Source organism: Bos indicus x Bos taurus, chromosome 9 (genome assembly GCF_003369695.1).
Source record: "Bos indicus x Bos taurus breed Angus x Brahman F1 hybrid chromosome 9, Bos_hybrid_MaternalHap_v2.0, whole genome shotgun sequence".
In the NCBI taxonomy this organism is placed as follows: domain Eukaryota; kingdom Metazoa; phylum Chordata; class Mammalia; order Artiodactyla; family Bovidae; genus Bos; species Bos indicus x Bos taurus.
Genome location: NC_040084.1, coordinates 33,588,388 through 33,605,463, shown reverse-complemented (window position 1 = coordinate 33,605,463; position 17,076 = coordinate 33,588,388). Strand labels below are relative to the sequence as shown.

Genomic DNA, 17,076 nt, shown 5'->3' with positions numbered 1-17,076 from the left:
TGCATCTCCTGCATTAGCAGGCAGATTCTTTACCATTCCAATAGTTGTTTACTAACAGAGTTATCCTAGACCATTTCTGAAAAGCTGTTTACCACATCCATTACAAAAATAATACAGTGCCTTGCTTTTTCGCTACTCCCTCATACGCCCAGAAACAAAGCTACACACATTGATGTAGGTCGGGGATTCAAATTTATTTTAACCACTGAATTCTTGCAGAGAAAAAGAAGGCTAAAAGATAAAAATACATGTTCATTTTGAACCATTTCAGAATCACCATCTTCTTAAACTATTTGCAAACACCAACAGACACTACTGAGGTCATGGCCACATTCCGAGTACATGATTTCTTTGGAGAATTAGCTGTGCTCAAGAGTATAAGCACTCAGAAGAATAAGAAACTTCCTTGGTGAAAGCCCACTTTGAGATTTGAATTTCTCAGTTTGATTTCTGACATGGTCATATTTAGCTGGTTTTCACTCCAAATTAGCGGATGACTGCCAAATTTTCTTTTTACATACTTTTATTTATTTATTATTTCTGGCTGTGCTGGGTCTTGGCTGCTGCGGGGGCTTTTCTCTAGCTGTGGTGAGCAGGGGTCTACTCTCTAGATGTGGTATTCGAGCTTTTCATTGAGGTGGCTTCTCTTGTTGCAGAGCTCAGGCTCTAGTTGTGTGGGCTTTGGTAGCCGCAGCTCCCAGGCTCTAGAGCAAAGGTTGAATAATTGTGGCACATGGGCTTACTTGCTCCACAGAATGTGACATCTTTCCAGACTGGGGATCAAACCCGTGTCTCCTACACTGGCAGGGGGATTCCTTACCACTGAGCCACCAGGGAAGCCCCAAATTTTCACTTCGATTCACTGTGTGGCAACATCTTGCATGAGGCATATAAATTGAATAGGATGTACTGTTTGTTCTTAAAGTGTACATTTCAAATTTTTAAAACTTCAATTTTTTTCAGGTAACGTCATGGGTTAGGTTATTTTACAAATTGATTCATTCCTCTCATAAAGAAAGATAAAAAAGTCATGGTCAATAGCTAAACTTTTACTTTCAAATATGATGCCCAGTATTTATAGCATAAAGTTAAGAACAAAATTAAATGTGAAGTCTGCCTTGAGGTCTGCTAGGCTATGTGCACCATCTATCTTCTTTCTACATGTTATACTTAAAACATAGTTAAGCCAACTTATTTATACCACGATGAAATATACTCAAAAATCAATCATGATAACCAAAGAAGTTAAAAACAGAAAATTGCCAGCCTGGGAGTCAGTGCTAAAATTTCTTCCACACATGCCAAGAGAAACTTGCTATGAGTGAGTTTCTAAGAAGCCGTTTCAAGCCCTCTTGAGGCATGTGACAGGGCATCACACTCAGATGGGTATCTTCACCTTCTGTCTGTTATTTCTGTGGTCTCCTTTTAATCCCTTTAGCATCCTGCTGAAATGAAGTTTATAAACAGAAGTTTGGGGATGGATCAACACCAATACTGTCAAATATCTAAGTCAACAATTTAAATCCTTCAGTCTACTTACACCTTCAGAATGTGCAAAATCCTCTATGTCTCTGCATCTTACAAAAGAGGCTTCACATGCATGTTAGTTTCCAGCCTATGTTCGTGTCTAGGCTGTTATCTTCAGACTGTGAGTCTTTAAAGAAAAAAAAAATTCCTATCAGTGAGTCAGATAGACTATAGTCAGAAATAAAAGACAAGTAAGGTGACTTTTCCAGTTAAGTAAAAGATGAAAAATTCTTCCCATTAAGAAATAACTTATACATACTCTCTAAATTAACTCTTTGTGTCCAAACAACTATCAGAGGATGTAAGTTTCCTTCTAATATTCGTCCTCTTGTAAAAATCTAACAAGTCAAAGTATTTTACACACAGCTATTCCAAATCTACCTTTTTGTCATTTGTTATCATTTTAAAGGTTTGGGTCTTGTCAATTATATTTGTATAATAATACCTTTATACTAAGCATCTCATAGAGACCCAGTAAAAAGAACTCATTTCTGAAAGATGAATTTGGTCTTAAAGTCCTAGAACTGTTGATTGTCAACATGAATTCAAGACAAGAAACTCAGAAAGTTGTGATTATTTAGCCAAGCTAAAGTTTTCTTACACCTAACATGAAAATAGTCATTAAAATATAAAGAAGGAAAAGTTTAACATTCTTATAATAATCAAATATATGTTAATCATTACAAAGTAGCCTCATCTATTCATCAGGATAGACCATGGAGGATTTTTACTTGAAAACACTATTAAGAGCTACTTTAATTTATATGAAAATAATTGAACACTCTTTCTCTTGGTTTTTCACTAGGCAAACTGGAATTCCTCCACTTAGCAGTCTAGTGAGATTTCAGAGAACAGGAATTTCTTTTTCTTTTATTTCTTTAAAATAAAACCACCATTCAGAGTCCCATTAATCACTACAGTATCATTACTAAGTAACACTGAAAAAGCTGGCTTCTGCAGATATGTTTTCAACTAATACTATAATAAGTTGAATCCACAAAATCTTGTCAGCTACTCTCCAAATTCCAAACACATCCCTGCTCTGTAAAACAGGCAATGATGGGTTTAGCGGGGGCAGGAAGGGGGGGAACAGCCTGTGAGATTACCATGTGTTCATCCTCTTTGGCTAGCAGAATAAGGCAGCATAAAATGCCAGCGCTCAATGATTCAAATAAACCATGGCCAAGAGAGGGGTTGGGCTAGCTGCAGGTCAGTGCTGTAAATTAGTTCTATTCCATACATCTTTCCCTTAAAGCAGCTTCTTTGCAGTTTTCAGAATAAGAGATAATACAGGTGGACAGAAAAAAATCAGAAGGTAATGAAGTCAGTTGGCTTATTAAAAAATGAAAGGCAGGTCTTCTGAAGAGGAAATTTCATTGTGATGCTACCTTGAAATGTATTCACTCAAAGGTAACTTGGCTTCATTTATTAACTTTGAGAGTAAAGACATCTTTTATTTTCACAGTTATAAATATTGTTAGAATTGTACATGAGAACTAGGGTACTCAAAGGGAATTTTGATGGAATTAATTTAATTTTCATATAGCAACTTCCCCATCCCAACCTTGGCAGCTCAATAAATTACCATTAAGCTATCATAAAGTTGAATTCCTTTCTAAAAGTAGTTTTATATTCCCTCAGCCCAATTAGGAAATTGAGACAATTAGATTAGATGCAATTCAAAACAGCTGATTTTTCTGGGGATATTAGTACATTTTTTCCTCAGGATCCAAGTTTTGAGACATTCAACTCTGGTTTGTAGTCTCTTCTCCTAAAATAACTGTGAAAGAGGAAGCGAGAGAGAGAGAGAGAGAGAGAGAGAGAGAGAGAGAGGAGAGAAACTTTTCTCCCAGTTTTCTCCTTCAACCTGTAACCTATGCCCAAGGTTCTGTATCAAAACCTGACTCTTTTGACCCTGCTAATGTCTTGGCAGTTTGAATGGCTGGGAGAGTAGAAGGGTTAAATTTACTTGTTTTACTTTCTGCCTCAACACAGAAACAAGAAGCGACCTCATTAGATTGATAAATACCACCCACATGTAAATAAACAGCTTTTCAGACATACAGAAAAGACTGAATATGCTTTGGATGTACTGCTGACTTTTCCCTTTCCTCTCTTGACTTTGGATCTGGAGGAAGATTTTTTTCTTGCCTAAATTCAGGACTGATGCTCACTGGCCCAATTCTCCGTATTCCTTTAAGCTCCTGTGCAGTCAATACCCTTAGTTCACTTCAGTTTAATCGGGTCAGACTCTTTGCGAACCCATGAACTGCAGCACACCAGGCTTCCCTGTCCATCACCAACTTCCAGAGCTTGCTCAAACTCATGTCCATCAAGTCAGTGATGCCATCCAACCATCTCAACCTCTGTTGTCCCCTTCTCCTCCTGCCTTCAATCTTTTCCAGCATCAGAGTCTTTTACAATAAGTCAGTTCTTCGGATCAGGTGGCCAAAGTACTGGAGCTTCTTCAGCTTCAGCCTCAGTCCTTCCAATGAATATTCAGGACTGACTTCCTTTAGGATTGACTGGTTTGATCTCCTTGCAGTCCAACTGTGGAAAATTATTAAAGAGATGGGAATACCAGACCACCTTACCTGCCTCCTTAGAAATCTGTATGCAACAGTCAGAACAGGAGATGGAACAATGGACTGGTTCCAAATTGGAAAAGGAGTACGTCAAGGCTGTATATTGTCACCCTGCTTATTTAACATATATGCAGAGTACATCATGCAAAAATGCCAGGCTGGATGAAGTACAAGCCTGAATCAAGACTGCCGGGAGAAATGTTAATAACCTCAGATATGCAGATAACACCACTCTTATGGCAGAAAGCAAAGAAGAACTAAAGAGCCTCCTGATGAAAGTGAAGGAGGAGAGTGAAAAAGCTGGCTTAAAACTCAACACTCAAAAAACGATCATGGCATCAGGTCCAATCACTTCATGGCAAATAAATGGGGAAACAATGGAAGCACTGACAGACTTCATTTTCTTGGGCTCCAAAATCACTGCAGATGGGGACTGCAGCCATGAAATTAAAAGACGCTTGCTCCTTGGAAGAAAAGCTATGACAAATCTGGACAGCATATTAAAAAGCCCAGACATTACTTTGCTGACAAAGGTCTGTGTAGTCAAAGCTGTGGTTTTTCCAGTAGTCATGTATGGATGTGAGAGTTGGACCATAAAGAAAGCTGAGCGCCAAAGCACGGCTTTCTACCTGTGGTGCTGGAGAAGACTCTTTAGAGTCCCTTGGACCATTAGTTAGGTTCAGTGATGTTTTTAAAACCTGTTTCCCTTAAGAGAGGATTGAGAACTGTGAACAGAAACCAGCCCGGGGCAGCTGGCCTCACATTCTCTTTTCTTCCTTCCTTCAAGATGTGGGAAATCGTTGCTCCTATAATGCTTGTGAAAAATAACAATTCGTTGGGCCTTGCTGAGTCTGAAAGGTTTTTTTGGTTTTGTGTGTGTGTGTGTGTGTGTGTGTGTGTGTGTGTTTCCTGCATTTGTGGGAAAGGTAAAGTTCATGGCCAAAGTAGAATTAAAATGTCAACCTGAGGACGTACGGGGGATAGGAGGTGGTTACTAGGAAGTAGTCAGGGACAGGTTTCCAGCTTCCTGGCACTGGCTAGACCTGCGATTCGGTGCCCGCTTCCTACCGGTTTTCCCAGCTCAGTACTGCCAGCCTCTGGCCACGCTGCGGAGCCCAGGCTGCGAGGCAAGGAGCGCGCTCAGGCGACGAATGCTCGGGCCTAGAGATGCCCTAACCCAAGGAAGCCAGAGTCGAAACTCGTATGTTCAAGGATGGACAGCGGGACCTGAGCGAAAGCGGGGAGTGTGACTCACGGAGGCTGCGCCGGCTGGTGGTGATCCGTTCCCGCACGCAGCGCTGCGCTGCCCTTACACTTGACCCGGGGCTTGCGGGTCGAGCCCACCCTGGGCCTAGGGCAGTGCGAAGCGGAGTGGTCCCAGCAACGAGGGTGGTCTTCCCTGAGTGTTCGCTTTTTTGTCCCCAGAAGAGAAACGGATAAAGCGGTTGTTGCCCTCCTGAGTAACGGTGGGAGGGATGTTCTTTCTGCCTCACCTGAGCGCCCGGACCGCGGTAGGCTGCAGAAACCGTGGAGCTCAGCCACAAGACAGTCCGGCCGCTAAAAGCAGACTTGCCTGAAACTGTACCACAGAGGTGTCTTTATTTTATTTTAATTTTCTTTAATGAACTGCATTATAGTTAATTAAAAAAGAAAAAAACATTTCAGTCACTGAGGACTTCTCACCATTTATAAACCGAACTGGAGATATGAAGCCAACTTATAAATCGGGCAAAACCAAAATTCAACCCCAAAACTATTTGGCTTAAAATACGTTGTAAATACAAATGTATCTTTAAAGGCGCATTTGTTCGCAGTTTTTAATAGCCTGTGAATCACTGTGGGACTTTCTGTTGTATTTAAACTATTTAAACTCTAGTTATTCACTAGAGTTCATTTCTATCAGTAATCCACGCGGTCACTTCCTTGGGTCTGGGCTCTCAAAGCTCGCAAACGCTACCCGCTCTACTCTCCAAGTACGCCCCACAGGTATTTCCGTAACGTGGTTTCCCTCGCCTGACCGGATGTATAAAAAGCCTCGTCTCAATACATTCCTAAACTTTAAGGACCGAGCACACCAGAGCTGGGGGAGGGGTGCTTGAAAAGGAAGAAAGCGTCGCAGAAAGCCGGTCCGAGCCGGGAGAGCTCTCTGAAAAGTAAAGAGAACGGCGAGGCGCAAGGCGTTTCACAATTGGAGTATATCCTCTTTCACAGCTGCTGTTACTACCGACTGAAGAGTCAGCAAAAGCCCTCTCTGATCTCCCTGCAGTGCCTAAGATAATTCCTCTTGCAGCCAACGAGTCCTTGTTCCAAAAAGTTACTGAAACTTAAAAGGATGCCGGCCGAGGAGACTCGGCGCGGCCGGGGGGCTGGGTAAGGCTCCTGGACTCCTCGAAAGCAGAGTGTACCGGGAGGAGCCGGAGGCGGGGCGCGAAGAGCGCGGACCCAGCGGGTTCGGATGGAGGACATCCAGGAGAAAGGGGCGGGGATCTTACTCTAGAGGGTAGTAGGGACCCGCCTCAGTGAATGGAAAAGAGAGGTGTGGGAGCTGACGGCGAGTGGATCGGCTCCGAGGGGGCGCAAAGGAGGTGCCCCAGGGCGATGGTTACACTGGCTTCGGCCGCAGCCATTTCCCCACAGAGGGAGCTCCTCCGCGCGGAGAGGAGTTCCCGGACTCTGACATCCTATCTGCGAAGATCCGGATCTCCTAGGGTATTCCTGGGGATGGCGCCGTTCCTCCCCCCAGGAGCCGAGCGCAGAGACTCTTCACCTCGTCACCCCGGATGCACACGCTCAATTCTCCACTGTGAGGTCGGGGCTCTCCCCAAAGACCCTTCCCCACCACGCCACAACTTCCTCTCTCCAAATGTAAGATCCCCGGTTCCTCCCTCTCCTCTCAGTCCTCCTGCCCCTCCGGCGTTAGCCTGGAAAATCCCTAGTCCTCAACGGTGCGAAGTCTCAGCGCTCAAGTTCCGGGCTGCGCAGGTCGCCTCACCCCTGGGCATAGGCTCGCCGCCGGGTGTCCCGGGAAAACGCACCGGCAGCCCCTCGGTCCCTAGTCCCTCTCACTCCATTGGCCCCCCGGTCCCCGCCCCCGACGCCCCCCTCCCCCCGCCTCTGCGGCTCAGGAGTGGCGTCAGCACGCCTGCCCCGCGTGGGGTTTAAATGCCCACTAGCCGGAGCCCGGGCGCTTCCAGCTCGGAGCGCGGTGGCGGCTGGAACTGCAGGGGTGGGAAGGCAGCGTGCGAGCGGGATCCCGAGCCGCGGAGCGCGCTGACCCTCGCTCCGCCGCGGATGACTCGGGAGCTCGGGTCCAAGTGGCGCCCAGGCAGCATCCCTGCCCTCAGCCGTCCGAGGAGAGTTGACGATAAAACACTTAAAAGTCTCCGCTGCGGGAAGCCATGAGCTGTCTGGATGTTATGTACCAAGTCTATGGTCCTCCCCAGCCTTACTTCGCAGCCGCCTACACCCCCTACCACCAGGTACGTGTCTCCTCTCGTCCGGACCGTGTAGACAGGTGGCGCGCCCCAGCTTCCCCAAGTACTGCCAGTGCTCCGAGGTCCCCCGTACCTCCGCGCAGGTCCAAGGGAGGCCGACCAGCCGCGGGCGCCTCGGATGCGGGGATTGCCTGCGCTGCCACCCAATAGGTTGAGGTAACCCCTTTGCTCTCTCGGGAAGGCAGCTAAGCCCTGCTAATGCGCGCCCCGGATTTCCTAGGAATAATCAGTCCAGGATCTCGCGGACCGCGTTGTTTCTTTGGAGTCTGTTGGACTCCAGATTGTTCCGAGCCCCGTGCCGGCTCGCGGAGATGCCAGCAAAGCTCACGCAGAGAAAACCAAACTTTGGTCCCAAAGGTGAGAGTGACGACGAAACAAAGGCAAGGGTCTGCCTCTGTCTTTCTGAGATGTAAAGACTCGCGTTCTCATCCATGCAAGCTTATCAAAGCCTTTTTTATCCCCGTCTCAATTCTTAGGCGATCAGGGCAGTTAATTTCAGAACCAGCGAATTCGTTATAAAGAGAACCGCACGAAACTCGCTAACTTTACAATCTTTGCTTTGCAAAGTTCTGGGGAATATTATTGACCCAAAGTTCTGGGTATGATTGACCCTGTAGGGACCAGTTTCATAGATAATATTAATACTTCGCCTTTCGCTAGCCTAAGTAGCTGAATCCGGCTGCCTTGCCATCAACAAACTCACTTTCGAGAGGACCCCTGGCCCCGGTTCTGCAAACTCTTCAAATTTTGTTTAATTATTCCAGTTTTTCTATTCTCTGGGAATTTTCTGATTGAACATTTTTCTTTCAGTCCTCAGCTGATGTAGTTGAAACTGGTGACAGTAGTCAAGGAAATGAATAAGATCACACACTCCAGTGGGTGGAGGGGGGATCCCCTAGGAGTCCTGAGCAGGTTCCAAAGTGAGAGTCTGGACTCCTGTTTTGGGAAAACTGAAATACACCCCGGTGCCTGAGCCCATTTTTGCCAAATTTTGCTTGCAAAATATATATTTGAAAATTTCCTGATGAATTAATGATGGAATGGGTAGATTTTGCATTTTTGGTTTTTGCTTTTTCCCTTCCTCCTCTCGTTTGTAAAACTTTGCAACTAGGAGTTTATTTAGTCTCAATGTTAACTTTAGGAACCACCAGAGTCTCTCATTTTAAGCCAAGTGGGAATATGGTAGAAATGGTGATGTAGCTAAATAACTTCAGTCTTTTAGCTTCAGTGTCTAAGATGAGCTTCTTCCCAGGCTGGGAGTATTACAAAGAGAAAAAGGTGGGTTGGTTTTCTATCTGGTCCTTTCTCCTCCCTGAGCCCCAGCCAATCTATATCACCAAGATCTCTGTTCAGTTTTGAATGATCAGGGTCTCCCTTGAAGGACACCTCTGTCTGCATACTGCTTTAGCATTGCATTGTCCATTGCTCATTGCTAAGAAAATGTTTTCAGCAACCACACTTGGTTTCGTAAATTACTATCAGTCATGATTTACTCAACCTCACAGCCAAGATCATCCTCTGCTGCTTTTCATTTTTTTTTTTTTTCCTCAATACACACTGATGGTGAGGGTAGAAATAGCCCACTGGCTTTTCCTTTCTCAAAAGAAGGTCTCTCTAGAGGCTGAGATTTTTAAAATAGCCAGTTCATGGATGACCACATACCAACTTCCATTTATTAAATTGATCCATATCACGTTGTTATTCCATGTTTATACCCCATAGCAGTTCTTCCTTTACATCCTGGTTGTGTGGAGTGGATTTTGTTACCTTCATATTCTATCACGAAGATGCTTAATCCTGCATCTTGTACGTCTGCCCTGAATTCTCAGCAAGGAACAGTCAGGCTGTAACTGGACTTGGGTGCCCTTTACCCTTGGAGCCTGATTTTAAAAATATATCTGCCTTGAGCCTGCCTCTGCGGTCAAACTGCTTAGGCTTCTTCCAGGACCTTCACCCTGACACCTTCAGACAGTTTTCTCTGTGTCCTAGCAACAATTCTGGGGAGACAAGCTCCAAGAAGGACCCCACCTCTCAGGAACCCCACCTTTGTTCAGCTGCAGGTTGAAAGGCCTGCGGACTGCGGCCCACATTATTGAGGTTATTGAGAACCGGCATAGGCACTCACAGAAGGCAGTTGCTCCTGGTTACCTTAGGGATCCGGATGAGGGAGTGCAGTCAGAGCCCAACTTGTTATGTCTTTTGAAATTGACTTCTCTATTATTTCTCCTTTGAGCAGAAACTAGCCTATTATTCCAAAATGCAAGAAGCCCAGGAGTGCAACGCCAGCCCCAGCAACAGCAGCGGCAGTGGCAGCTCCTCCTTCTCCAGCCAAACTCCAGCTAGTATAAAAGAAGAAGAAGGCAGCCCGGAGAAAGAGCGCCCACCAGAGGCGGAGTACATCAACTCCCGCTGCGTCCTTTTCACCTATTTCCAAGGAGACATCAGCTCCGTTGTAGACGAGCACTTCAGCAGGGCCCTGAGCCAGCCTAGCAGCTATTCCCCAAGCTGTACAAGCAGCAAAGCCCCGCGGAGCTCCGGGCCCTGGCGGGGTAAGTACGGGCCTCACCAACAAGAGGGGATTGAGAGCTCGCATAGCCTGGGGTCCACCTGCAGGGGCAGCTGAAAGAACTATAGGTGTTAGAGAAGAGGTGAGATGGGGCATCGGGGGAGGAATAAATACAGGCAGGCATAAGATCTCTTCTTGAGGAGGTAGAGCAGAGCAATGGCCTAGGAAAATCAATAGCTTTGAATTGGGAGCCCTTGGATTGTGCATTGGATTCCACCACTCCCTAGCAATATGACCTTGGGCAAGTCTCTTAACCTCTTGGAGGTCACTCTATTTACTGGTCTCTAAAATTAGAATAACACTTGCCCTCTTAACTACCCCTGGAGATGACAGTAAGGCAACTAGAAAATATATGGAAATGTGCTGTGGAAATATGAGGTTTCCCAAGTCAGGGGTGGGGGTTGGGGGAGGTGGATCTTCAAGTACAATAGCTTTCAGGGCCCTTAGTCCCTTTCTGAAAATATCTCCAAAGAAAAATGTCTGAGAATGCATTGCAAGCAAAACCTGCTGAAGAATGTCTCCTAAAACCTACTTATGCCTTTCGCCAGATTTCAGTTAATTGGGAAATCTTGAAGCAGAGAATGTCTTTCAATAAGCAAGTAAAGTAAAAAAGAAATAAGACTTTAAGGGTAGCCAAAACACTTCTAAAGATTTTCCCCAAACACATCCCCTCTTTATTACTTTATCATTCTCACAAAACCCTGCTTTAGCTACCCTGGGGCAATGGCTTCTTGGACAAGTCAAGGAGCTCTCCCTTCTATTCTGAAACCTCCACCTCCCTTTATTACCGAGACAAGGGTGGAGGTATTATTTATTATTTGGTAAAATTTCTCACTAATCTTAGTTTTTGATGTGTACCAAGATGAGAAATGAGGACTTTATTGTAAAAAGGAAAACAGGTATTACATTTTGGGGGAAATGACAACCATCGACCTTCCATTTTTTTCTTAAATCTGATCATTTGTACAAGCCTTGCCTAGACAAGATCCAAAAACAAAACATTCCTTTTATTCTCCAGTTGCCTAAATGTTTTTAATAGACTGCTCACTACTTAGAATGCATTTTCGAAGCATTTTAAATTATCGACTATGAAGTGCAGATGCCTTCTCCAAGGTCCTTTTCATTAAATGCCTTTCCTTCCTTTCCTCCCCACTAAGGCAACAAATTTGATCTAAATGCTTCTCACTTAAAATGCTTCCAGACACTAGGGGTCAACAATGACACGGACAATAATAATTATTATAATTATATTATTCCTGGCTCCCACACTTTGATGCATAAAGTTTGTTCATTAAAACGGAAAAGACCTGTCCGTTAGTGTCCCTCTGTGCAAATAATACAGCTACACTTTTAACATATCAAGTTTACTTTCTAGAAAAAAAAAAAAAAAAGCCTTTTGAAAGAAAGTTTCTAGAAAGGAGGCCAATAATAGCAAGACTCCGAAATATGTCGATGGACTTCCAGTCTATCAGAGGCCTTGGAGGGGCACGATTTCTGGAGCAAGGGAGGCTGAAATGCGAGAGGGGGTAGTGAGATCGCTAGGCGACCAACCAAGAGCGGGAAGAGGTAGCTTTAGCTTGAGAAGAGGCTGCCGGCCGGGAAGGCGAGGCCGCTTCTTGCCCGAGGTGGCCCGGATAGGAGTCCGAGGGAAGCTCCCCGCGCCCCGAAACTGGGGCTGGGGAAGGAAGCTCCGCAGTTCCTCTCCCCACCACTCGCGGGGTTCCCGCAGCGGGAATACGTCCGCCACTTGCGAGGGAGCGGCACTCCCCGACCTCGCGTTCCCAGGCCGGAGCCCCGCGAGACAAGCGCCCTTCCCGCCCTTCGCCCAACCGGAGCGATCAGCTCTGCGGCTGCCGCGCGGGGTCGGTCGGCGACCGTCTCCCGACGGTGACGCGCTCCTCTCTCTCTTCCCTTCCCTCCGCCTCGCTCGCCCGAAGACGGCTCCTACCCCATGAGCCAGCGCAGCTTCCCCGCCTCCTTCTGGAACAGCGCTTACCAGACGCCGGTGCCCGCGCCGCTGGGCAGCCCACTGGCCGCCGCGCACTCGGAGCTGCCCTTCGCCGCCGCCGCCGACCCCTACTCGCCGGCCGCACTGCACGGCCACCTGCACCAGGGCACGGCTGAGCCCTGGCACCACGCGCACCCGCACCACGCGCACCCGCACCATCCGTACGCGCTGGGCGGCGCCCTCGGAGCCCAGGCCGCCGCCTACCCGCGGCCCGCCGCCGTGCACGAGGTCTACGCGCCGCACTTCGACCCGCGCTACGGGCCGCTGCTGATGCCCGCCGCCTCCGGGCGTCCGGCCCGCCTCGCGCCGGCCCCGGCCCCCGCGCCCGGCAGCCCGCCCTGCGAGCTCTCCGCCAAGGGCGAGCCGGCCAGCGCGGCGTGGGCCGCGCCCGGGGGACCCTTCGCGAGCCCCGCGGGGGACGTGCCCGGGGGTCTGGGCCTCAGCGTGGACTCAGGTAAGCGGGAGAGGGGATGTGGCATCCCCGGGCCCCTCCTGCCCTGTGCCCCAAACTGGGCTGAGCCGGGGACCCCATTTAGCTCTCCTTGGAGACCCCAGTGACCCTGAGGCGCGAAGGTCTGCACGTAGCAGGGTTGTGTTTCAGCAGACAGATGACTCTGTCATCGGTGTGGACAAAATGAGAAAGTGGCCGGTTAATATTACAGAGGATTTTTTAAGAATAAAATTTGTCGGAGAGGTTCTAGCTCTGTGCTGTTCAGTACCGTAGCCAGCAGCCACGTGTGTCGGCTGAGCACATGAAGCGTGGCCAGGCTGAATTGGGGTGTGCTGTAAGTGTATAATACACACTGGATTTCAGGACTTTGTCCCCAAAAAGAATGTAAAATTCATCTCATTATATTTTATATTGATTGCATGTTTCAACATTGCATACTAAATATATATTGGGTTAAATAAAATATATTACTAAATTAATTCTCACCTGTTTCTTTTTACTTTTTTTTTCAATGTGGCTGCCAGACAATTTAGAATTATACCCATGGCTTCCATTGTTTCTATTGGACAGCGCTGATCTAGAGTACCTGCTAAGAATGTAGTTTAAAATCCTCTACAACTTGAGGGGCGGAGAGGGTCTTGTCACCTAGTGATAGTTACAAGTCATACAAATATGACCCATGACTGATAACAACTTAATTGCTAAATGACATAGGTCTCTTGAAAACAGAAAACTTAACAAGAATACGTTATTAGTGATAACATTGCGTCCCTAGCTTAAAGAGTTGAATTTGAAAGGTACATTCAAATAAGGGTTTACTTTTTTGTTTGCTTTATTTTTAGGGCAAAATGAAAAAAAAATTGCATAATAAATTGGCTTGTAGTCTTGCCCCGCTTTCTGTTCCCTCAGGTGCAGATGTGACATTTGTTTGCTTTGCTTTTACTTTCGTTCATGCTCTTTAGATGAATTCTGTGACTTTCACAATAAAACAGTGGTGTCTGTCTTCTCTTTCTTTAAATATCTTGTGCCTTCCCCTCCCCACCCCCTTCTCTCTCCCTCTGTCTGTCTCTTCTCCCTCTCTCTCTCTCCCTTTTATTTTCTCTCTGTTTTCAGGTTTGCAGCCTCAGGACAAAAGCAAGGATCTGTACTGGTTTTAGACAGCCCACCTTCTTCCCTGTAGGTCTCTGCATAGCGCAATTGGTGACACTCAGAGCTGAAATCAAGTGGGTTTGTAACAGCTTCTGATCTTGGTTTGCAGCTCGTCGTTATTCCCTCTGTGGTGCATCCCTCCTGAGCTGATCTGCTGACCTTCCCCTTGCCCCTTCCCTTCTGACCAGCCATGGAGGCTCAGCATCTGTGCCTCTCACTTCATGGATGAGGACATGGGGGAAGGCAGAGACTTCAAACTGCTCCGTGTATCGGGGAGAACCAAAACACACGCGACAGAGTTTTCATCTAAAAAGAACACCTTCTGCCAAAAGAGCAGACCCAAAGACTCTGAATGACGCTCAGTGACTTTTGGGCAAATCACTGGAACTATCCGTGGTGAGATCACTCAGGTGACAAGATATCATGGTTTTCTTGGAAAGAAGGAAAGAAAAAGAGACGTTTTGGTGTGAATATTTTTTGTGCTGGTGTGAATTGTTTCATTAAGTAGTGGGATCACAGCACTGCTGACGTCAATATCCTCACATTGAAAATGTCTTTGTATTTGCATCGAAGACTATATGGTAGAGAAGTCAAAAGAAGCCAATTCTTTCTTCCTCACCTGTAGCCTCCAGCTCCCTTCCTGCCCACTCTCTCCCTGCAACACCCACTCCAGACACAAAGATACGCCTTTTCCTTCGGACTGTGAACATAGAAGCCTCGGCCTGAATGTGAGTGGCAAGTGGCTTATCTGGAGCCACCTGCCCAAGTCTTACTGAAATGCAGCTGTCGTAGGACAACTGTTTAAAACTCCAGAAATACATCGACCAAGGTGGCACTTCCCAGTGTTTGGCACAACAATTGCAATTGCACTGGATATGTTTTATACATGTGTGTGTGTATATCATATTTTTTACAAAGGACATTTTATGATGAAAGAAAAAACTCTCTCTGCCTTCTCTCCCACAAGTTCTGTCCCTCCCTCTATCCTCCTCTGGATGGAAGGAAAAAAAAAAAATTAAGCCTCTAGAGACCCCAGTGGTCTCCAAGAAGAACTAGGAATCACCACAGGGGAAGAGATGTCCATGGAGTCTTGGGTATCTCAAATATTCTGTCTCTATGGTCATGATTTGATCACTTTAGTATTGGGACAGGGGAAGGGGTTCATGTGTGGGCAAAACTGAAGGTGATGAGGAAGAAGAAACGAACATTAAAGATGTTTGTTTACCACTAGGTTGCTGTGTTATTTCTTCAAAGGAAAACAAATGTCTTAGTTTTTCTCTAATAGAATAAAATAATTTATAGTAGTATGACCTGATGTCAGTAAGTAAATTCACTTTGTATAAGTATTTTTGGTTTTCCAAAGTGTTTGCCATGCCATGAAATCTGAGAACTCCAATCCACCTTGTATCAACCTTGGAGATGGACAAGTTAGGTATTCTCACCTTGTTTCATAAATGAGAAAATCATGGCCCAAGGAAGCCCAGGTTACCTGATAGCCTTCATCAAGTAAAAGAGATGCATAGGAAAACCGGCTTGTGCACCATTGTGCATCAGCCAGATACACACATAATTCTCCAAAAGAGAATTATCATTACTTCTTAGATTCCACACTCTTAAGATAGTAAAGTACTCAGTTTAAAAATGTTTTTGAAATCTTGGTTGTTTTATACTTTGATCAGCTAGGCTAAGAAACCAAACGTACAACTAGGCCAGAAAAAAAAAAGAATTTATTAAGAACTTAATGGTTTTATGTTCCCTTGATGCCAAAGTTATTTGTGTTCTTTCCCTAAAGAGAGAGAGTTAATGTTGTTCCCAAATTGCCCTTGAAGGCTGTTAAAGCATAAAATATTAATTCAAATCTTGATCTTCATTATAATGTGTCTGATTTTTTGCAACCCCATGGCCTGTAGCCCGCCAGGCTCCTCTGCCCATGGGGATTCTCCTCCTCCTTCATTATAACACAAGAGGCAAATACCATTTATCTTGGATAATATTCTCAAGAGTTGGGTGCAGTTAGGGACCTTATTCAGAGCATGGCTTAGCAGAGTTACCCATCTCTTCTTTCTGTCATTTTGGTACCTGTTAAGTAGACTGTGATCATTAAAGAACCTGCTACTGGTTTTGCTCAGATGGAAGGTACTATATGATTATATTTCCCCAGATGTGATAGCAGTCAGTAATAACTAATAATAATTGCATTGTATATGCTATGGTATGCTATGCTAAGTCGCTTCAGTCGTGTCTGACTCTGCGACCCCATAGACGGCAGCCCACCAGGCTCCGTCATCCCTGGGATTCTCCACACAAGAATGCTGGAGTAGGTTGCCATTTCCTTCTCCAGTGCATGTAAAGAGAAAAGTGAAGGTGAAGTTGCCCAGTCGTGTCCGACTCTTAGCGACCCCATGGACTGCAGCCTACCAGGCTCCTCCGTCCATGGGATTTTCCAGGCAAGAGTACTGGAGTGGGGTGCCATTGCCTTCTCCATGCATTGTATATAGCAATAACAAATATTAATTGTTTATCATTTTTCCAGGCACGGGTCTGAGGGCTTTATATATAGGTTAATTCAACCTCACAACATTTCTGTGTGGTACTTATTACCACAGAGGCTCACAGAAGAGGAATAATCTGCCCAGTCACATAGCTAGTAAGTGGCAGAGCCAGGAAACCAACCCAGGCATCCAGGGGGCAGAGACTGCACTGTTACCCACAACACTAACTGCTGATCCACTTCTGACTTGTCTTGAGATGCTCAACTTTGGGCTTACTTTCTCCTCCACAGAAGATGAATAAAGAAGAGAAAAGAGGCAGGGCGGCGAAGACTGGCATTCTAGAATGTATAGAATCCCAGGTCTTAAAGGAAGTATCACAGGACATTGTCCAGACTCCCACCTGCAGACCATGCAACCAGATGCAGAGTTCCATTCATCTCTAGGAAGGACTTATTATTGCATCTCTTATTAATTCATTTCAGTATTTTTAGCCTTCTTTGCTCTGAAGCTCTTCACACCCAAACTAACCAAGTCGTGTTAAGCATGTTAGTCTGAGGTTTGGACACTGAAGCAATAACTAAAATTAACTTTGGACTTCTCTGTGATTTTTTAAATCCATGTTCCATTGGCATGGATCACCAGTGTATACAAGCATAAATAAAATGCATTCCCTTTCAGCGCACTTTTAAAAACTTGCCAATGAGTGTACAGATGAAGACAGCAAGTGTGTTCTCTGCTGGACATCTTTTCCTAGTAGTCTCTTCCCTCTCTCAGAAGCTTTCCCTGAGCTCCACCTATGTTAGC

The 17,076-nt window shown here is 45.8% G+C and overlaps 1 protein-coding gene across 3 annotated transcripts; it reads left to right on the top strand.

Annotated features, from left to right (window-relative positions):
* The first annotated feature begins 7,289 nt into the window (after positions 1-7,289).
* On the top strand, positions 7,290-15,087 carry VGLL2 (vestigial like family member 2). 3 transcript variants are annotated; one of them, XM_027551134.1, is made up of 4 exons: positions 7,290-7,591; positions 9,843-10,155; positions 12,110-12,634; positions 13,890-15,087. In XM_027551134.1, exons 1-4 carry the CDS (start codon positions 7,511-7,513, stop codon positions 13,928-13,930), a joined length of 960 nt encoding a protein of 319 aa, XP_027406935.1. In that variant the 5' UTR covers positions 7,290-7,510; the 3' UTR covers positions 13,931-15,087. The 3 variants fall into 3 exon arrangements, with proteins under 3 accessions (XP_027406935.1, XP_027406934.1, XP_027406932.1); XM_027551133.1 differs by having other exon boundaries at positions 13,745-15,087; XM_027551131.1 differs by having other exon boundaries at positions 12,110-15,087.
* The last annotated feature ends 1,989 nt before the right edge of the window (positions 15,088-17,076 follow it).